Raw genomic sequence first — 7,098 nt, forward strand, 5'->3', positions numbered from 1 at the left:
CCTGCCCCGGCACGGCCTGTCCCCGGGCAGGCGGTGCGGGCGTGGGGAGGCCGCTCAGGGCTGGCCGGGGCTGCCTGTAGCATGTGTGGGCCGGAGGAGACGTGACGGCCGGTTCTGACCCTTCCTGTGACCTCTGGCAGCTTCCGTGAGGCCGCCGCGGAGCGCCGGGAGGCCATGGAGAGGCACGTCCCCGTCCACCCCCTGCCCGAGGAGATTCGAAAGGTATGAAACGGTGGAAGTACAGAAACCTCAGCATTTGGAGAGCAGATCCTGCAGTAACTCCGGGGAATTTCACCGGCCTTTGAACCCTGGTGCATTATCTGGTACATTTTGGTCCTGGTTTTAGGTTGGGTGTGTTCCGTGTTTAGTCATTCCGTATCGAGTGTAATTACACCCTAATGCTGTAGGAACACTCGAGCGGAACATACTCATCGTCTGATGGTGCTGTCACTGCTAGGGGAGTTTCAGATTTTACCCTGTACGGCATGTTTTGTGGCTGTGAATTTGGAATGACTGCAGAGCATAACGTGTAACCGTTCCAAAGGAGTGTCAATCTAGTGGGAACAGAACATTCCCCTTCATCTCCGCCCGTATCCGCTCCCTGTGCGTGAGGCTGTGCTTTGGAAGACAAATGATAACAATGCTGCTGTTTATATGGGCTAACTCCTGGGGAGGCTTTTTATATGCAGGGATGCACACAAGTGGAACACGAGTCGCTCTTTGTAACGGTATGAAGCTTTCACTTTGGCAATAAACCACCCTGCTGTCCTCATCTTTTGGTATGCGTCTAATAATCAACAAGTAATTTAAAATTTTGTGTACTCAGGCTAGCACAGCCTGGAGAAATTCTCCCTGGAATAGTCCAGGAAACTGCTGAGGCAGTTTCTGAGGATGGATGATGATTTCTGAGAATTCCAGGGTGGGTAAGCTAACCAAAGGAAGGAAGTATTTGCCCTTCAAGAAGGGGAGGGAAGAACCTGGGAAATATGCAGACTCCTCAGCAGCTGGTTGGGTAGCAGGGACATGTTTGTGTATACTAGGCATGTTTGTTTATACTGGATGCATTTATTTGTTTAGAAATCGGTTTGCAAGCTTATCAACAGGGTAAGGCTTAGCAAAAACCAATGCAACAAGTTTCTCAGGAGAAGTTGTGCCACATTGTTGGGTGAAGCACATCAGGGAGTTGTTCTGCACCCAGCGCTGCTCAGCGTTTCCAGGGACGACTTGAGGCTGGAGTCTGGTGGCTTCAGCTGCCTGTCTGTTGTTTGGATCCACTCCCGATCTATGAGCTCCGTGTTTGCTGATGCGAGGAGGAAGCAGGTGTGGGCACAGGCACAAACTGGGACCAGAAGGGGGGTGACATAATTTCTTTCGGTAGGAGTGTTGGTGTTTGCCAGTTTTCGTGGAGCTGGGATTTTGGATGACAATAAGGAGTGCACTGGTGCCAGTCTGGGAGGGGTTGTGAGCACTCTGGGAACAGCATTGAACTTTACATCCTGAGTAAGAGTAAGGCACATTTTAAAAGAATATGTCCAGTTACATCGACACAAAATCCTTAGTTACTGGTTAAGCTTCCTGGTCACTTGCCACGGAGGTCTCTAATCAGGTCATATATTATAATATATAATATTAACGAAGCAATGTCACAAAGGAAGCAAGTATTAAATGTGTTAATATAGGAATTTGAAATGCATTAACACAGGAGTATGAAACTTGAGCCTTCGTTATTCCTCTGCTCGGGGCTGTTGGGAGGCGACAGTTCTGAGCTGCAACTTTGAGAAAAATAATGTGACGGCTGGAGATGGAGAAAAATGGAATGATAGCAAAGAGCTTCGGAATCCTGTTGTTCTGGGAGAGGGCACTGGAACTGGGTTTACTTATCCTGGAGAACACGTGAGGCCACAGCAACGGTATTCACGTGTGTAGGAGATGGTGGTGTCCTTCATCTCTGCAGGCTTTCGGGATCTCTTGCAGGTTCACCTGCAACAAAAAGATCTATGTGCAGATAGCACTTCAGTGCTTCTCGGTATGTCCCTGTCCCGGCCTGCCCTGTCCACTCAGCATGAAGATGTGAGCCCAAGATTTTGGGATCGGTGCTGTGGGGGTTTTACACACCCTTTGCTGCTGCTCGTCTCTTCGCTCAGCTGACGGGCGCTGCAGTAGCAGCAGAGTTGCAGGATACAGAGCTCGATTACAACTCGTTCTCACCATTTCCTGCCCTTGTATTTTCTACCTTTTATGTGCACATGGCTTTCCTGCCTTCATGCTCTCTGCTTCTCCGGTTTTATAGCGTCTCTTTTGGAATCTCGTGCTCCTAGCAGAAGCGGAGCTCGTGCCAGCTGTAGGTTGCTTTGCCAAACTGAGCACATGCTCCCAGCGTGCAGCTCAGGCCAAAGGACCGTGTGCGCCTGGAGGGCGGGTGTTAAGTGTTGTGAATCCAGCTGCAGGATGGAGACTGTTCCCTTGCTGGGTGCTGTTCTGCCTTGCTTGCTGGAGGTTGGGCTGTAGTGCTGACAACGGATCGAGCAGCTGTCTCAGAAGGATGCGGAGCTCTTATCGCTCCTCCCCATCGCACTCTTAGTGTCACAAGGTGTTCATCAGTACCTGGAGCAGTGAGGCAGCTCTCTCCAGAACTGCCTCTAGAACTCTTCTAGAGGATCGTTCTGAGGGAGCTGGGGAAGGGAGCGCTGGTGTCAGCCCAGAGCAGCCTCTTTGGCAGACTACTCTGCTGCTGGAGAGAGAGTGTGGTTAAAGCCAAGGGCGGCATGGCAGAAGTGTTGAAGGGAGTTTTAATCTACAGAAGAAGGGATTTCTTGGTGTTCTGTTAATGAAAGCATAGATGTGAAGGAACTTCAGGTCATCAGGTTCTGATCAATTTTGCTCTGTAATATCCTCACATGACTTGCTGTGGCCCTGCTTCTCTCTCTCTGGGGGCTCTCATCCTGGGCTTTCATCCCTCTCTCACACAATATGCATTGCAAGAGGGTGCTAAATGAGGGGAAAGACCATCATCAGGTAAACATCCATATCTCTGTCAGTAGAGCTTATGGTAATTTTTTTTGTATTTACAGTTGCATCCTTCTTAGGAACTAATTTCTAGTAAAGATCTAAATCATGGCTTGTTTCTAAAAGATTTTTAATGAATCGTGATGTTGCCTGTTAGCAGTTGGGTTCCCCCCTGAGCACAGCAGCCCTCAGGAGCTGGTTTCCCTGCAGATTTTGAAGGAAGCTGTGCCACATGGCATGGTGGTGATGGCGAGTGGGGAGGAGAGCTGCTGCTCTTTGGCAGCGGACACTGGAGAACTGGGCACTTTTGGGGAGAGAAACAACCACATCAGTCCAAGTCACCTGTGACAGTTGATGGGGAGGGTATTCTCTGGTTCACAGCTGTCTTTAGGGACACTTGTACACTCGAGGGAGGTGACTCTGGCACATTTGGTGTGCTGGAGAGCAGGGGCTTAGGGAACTGAGTAAGCTGGTAGGTGTGCCTCAGTAGAACCCTCCGTGTTCTTGTCAGGGTGCTGTCACAGGACGGTGGAAGGAACTTTGCTGGCTGGTAATGCCTGCTTCTTCGTGTGTTTACGTGTCTTAAAGTTTATGCTGTCAAACTCCGTCTCACCAGCCTTGACCACAAGTGGTTAAGAAGCAGCTGGTGTTTCCTTTGCTCCAGTGCTAGGGATGTGAATTTGGGGGAGTTCTCTCTTTTGGGGTTGGGTTGGTTGGTTTTGGTTTTTCCTCAAGAGAAAAGATTATCATATTGCACCTTGTTAGTTGTCTGTGCCAGTGGCAGACAAACTATACACTTGTGAACTCAGGGAAGTTCTGTGTTTGCTGTTGTGCATTTCATGTAAGGGGCTGGGAAGGTGCAGTTTTCCTCTGAAGATCTTACTGAGTTGAGAAACAAAGCAGCAGCCACCTACATGAGACAGTGAAAGGACACCCTGACCCCTGTACCAAACAAAAGGTTATATTTAATTTTACATTCAGTTTGGCAAACAAATAAGCATTGCTTAACATAAATCATAAAGTTAATTGAGCACAAGATACCCTGACGGATGAGTTGTTCTCTCACCCGAGGAGCTTAAGAAAGCAGCAGAGCAGGAACTTTGAAGCTGTGTTATCCATCGGTACAGAACGTTCCCATGGTGTCCAATATCCACAAAACATCACGTACGTTGCTAGTAGCAAATGGTTACTCGCTGGATTTGCCACATGTGCTTTAGATTGAGCACATTACAGTATCTTTATGAACACATTACCTTATCTTTAATTTTTCTGGCAGTCTTTGAACCTGAGGCTATGGTTTTTTAATAGGTTCTTGCATAGTTCCAGTTGTGTTAATTAGCCAAAGAGTCTGTCCCGTCCACCAAGCCTGGCTCTGCAGAAGTTCTCAGGCAGCAGAGGCACCCAGCTTCGTTACTGCTGCCTGCTGTGGAATCGGAAAGCAGATCTTCTGAACCGGGGTAATGCTCTTCCGTTCCTGATGTGAGAGTTCTGGAGTCACTGGTGGTCACCAAGGGCAGTAAAGCCTTTAGATCTCTTGCTATACTCACCATATTCACTGTATTTAAGCTTTTCTCATAAATCTAGGGCTGTATTTGCTATAGTCAAGCTTTTCTGCATCCTTCCCACAACCAGCATCCAAGCACGTTGCTGGGAGTTGGAGGGATTACAGTCTCTTGCACTGCAAGCTGCTGGGTTGGAGCCGGGAGGGGCTCCCCAACCATTGCCACTGCGAATGGAGAAAATCAGTGTTGTCAGGCAAAGGTGTGGTTAACGGCAGGCTAAATTCTCTAGTGCCTGCACAGGCATCGTGTTCCGTTGCAGTGTCCTGGGGTTCAGTTTGTGGGAACTCTCTGCTTCGCGTTGCGCTGGAGGGCTGGAGTGTGCCGTAACGCGTCCTGGCAGAGCTCGTGAGCAGCAGGCAGGTCTGCGTGGGACGTGTGTTAGGTGTTTGCAGGGCTCGGGGGAGTTACCAGCAGCGCAGCATGGTCTCTTATGATTCATTAGTTCGCTTTACTCACAGGCAGGAAAAAATCAAAGCTACCTGAAATCCGAGTGTTGTTTCCTGTCATGACAAACGGATCATTTCAGGGCATGTTTTGAATGAAAGTTTTGCCGGCAGGACATTCTGTTTTTACTACAAGCCTCTTTCTACACTGTTCATATGTAATCAAAGCAAGTCCTGTGATTTTTATTTTGCAACTGCTATTTTATGGATGTGGAGCAAATAATTACATGTGCAGTGTGGCTTAGCGTTACAGCCTGTGCTGCTTTCCAGTAGAAGGTGACTGAAAACTTGATTCATGATAAACTTTTTTTTTTTAAAGAAGTGAACTTTCTACTGAGACTCTTAAAAAACTTTCTCTGAATAAATAAAAACTCCCCAATTTAAATCAAATAACGCTTCAGTTTTGCATGTACAGCAGAAGACTGCTTTCTTCCTAGAAAATCAGTTGTGTGGTTTGAGCAATGAGTCTCTTTGTGTAATGGGGCTTAGTCAGTTTGTCAGGAGAAGGACAAACAGCATGAGAGAAATGAAAGTAGTGTGGCAGAGGAGGAAGGAAACAGAAAGTGGATAAAGAAGAATCGAGTAGAGGCAGAATAAAACAATCGATGTACAGAACTGATTTAAGAGCACCCAGCTGCAGCACAACAATTTTTTTGTTATTGTTTTCTGGCGTTTTCTCTATCATTCTGCTACCAGTGTAGTTTGGGGAAATGCACTTGTGCTTTTGTTCCTTGGCCAGGCCTTGCTAAAGCAGCCTCAGTCCTGGCAGAGCTGTAGCGGGAGCCGGAGCTGTTGCTGCTGCGTTGGGTGCCTGAGGAGCAGCGGGTGATGCCAGGAGGGGGGTGGGCGCCACGGTTCCCTTAGGCTCTCCCTCTGCTGCACTCTAAAATTAATGGCCAAGGCGTACATCTGTGCTCATGGCTCTATGTTTTTATTTCAGCAACGCACAGAAACATATTCAAAGCTTTTTAAAAGAATCTTGTTAATTGAGGGCTTAAATTCTGGCTTTTAAGACTCCTGGCTATTTATTAGCTGTTTGTAACGGGCTATTTGTAGCATAAGCACTCCATATGCTGGATGGTTTAATGCCAAGGCGCTGCGAAGTGAGAAAGCAGACTGTTTTAATGGGAATGCAGCTCCTTATCCTGGTAATTTTTGTGGGTGGAATCTGAAATACCAGAGGAGAAGAACACCAGTGCTCAGGCTGCCATACCCTGTAGTTATTCAGTCAAGTAGAAAGGATATAAATCCTCCCTTGTCATTCAAAAGGATAAAAATGGGCCAGACCACCAAAGTAATTTTTTTCTTGTTTTCCTTATAACTGATGCTCTACAGCTGCTTACGGCACTGAGTCAGACAGATATAATTTGAGTGAGTCTCTGGCTTGGCTCCCTTCTCTGCTTGCCCTTGGTAGCTAAAGAAATGTATGTAACCATGGAATAATGTTAGTTCTTCCAAACCCGAAGGCAGCTCCGAGCTGGAACTACTCCCACAGATGTCGCGGTGGAGCAGCTGCAGGAATGTCACGGCTGGAAGCGGTACTTTGCTGTACGGATTGCTCGGGACACGGCTCGCTCTTTAGAGCATCTGCTGTAGCGAGGGGCAGAACTGTCGCTCAGAAGCTGACCCATCAAACATTTTCCTGGTTGCTGTCTTTATTCCCGATCGATTTTCTTCTCTTTGCTGCTTGTTCTCACTGCTGAGGACAGACACAGTCCCCTTGCCAGTTAGAGCTCTGATGGTTTCCCTTTCTGTTCTTCCAAACTCTGCTTTTCCCCTGATCTTTTTTCTGCTCTGACAACAGTCTTTTGGTCAAATGTAAATGGTGAAATATGGACTCTGAGAGCATGAATCACTGCATCTGTGACACACTTTCTCAGTGGTTACTCAGTGATAGTATTGTTCCAGAAAAGGTGCCTTTGTCAGCACAAGAACAAAGGGAAATTAGTTTCCTTCTGACTTTCGGGTAATGGCTGATCGACTCTGGTGTCTTAGATACAAGGTCTGCTGGAATCTTTTCTCCTGGACAGGCGGTTTGAAGGCTCTCTCCTGTAAGGACTATCCATGCACACACTCCAGACTTCCCT

The 7,098-nt window shown here is 47.6% G+C and overlaps 1 protein-coding gene across 1 annotated transcript in view; it reads left to right on the forward strand.

Moving 5' to 3' along the window:
• Window positions 1-174: 174 nt before the first annotated feature.
• LEKR1 (leucine, glutamate and lysine rich 1) overlaps window positions 175-7,098 on the forward strand; it is a 43,296-nt gene continuing 36,372 nt past the window's right edge. The window contains exon 1 of the mRNA XM_010132566.1: window positions 175-222. Within this exon, the coding sequence (XP_010130868.1) occupies window positions 175-222 (48 nt within the window). The remainder of the gene's footprint in view (window positions 223-7,098) is intronic.

Source organism: Buceros rhinoceros, unplaced genomic scaffold, assembly GCF_000710305.1.
Source record: "Buceros rhinoceros silvestris isolate BGI_N320 unplaced genomic scaffold, ASM71030v1 scaffold24153, whole genome shotgun sequence".
Classification (NCBI taxonomy): Eukaryota; Metazoa; Chordata; class Aves; order Bucerotiformes; family Bucerotidae; genus Buceros; species Buceros rhinoceros.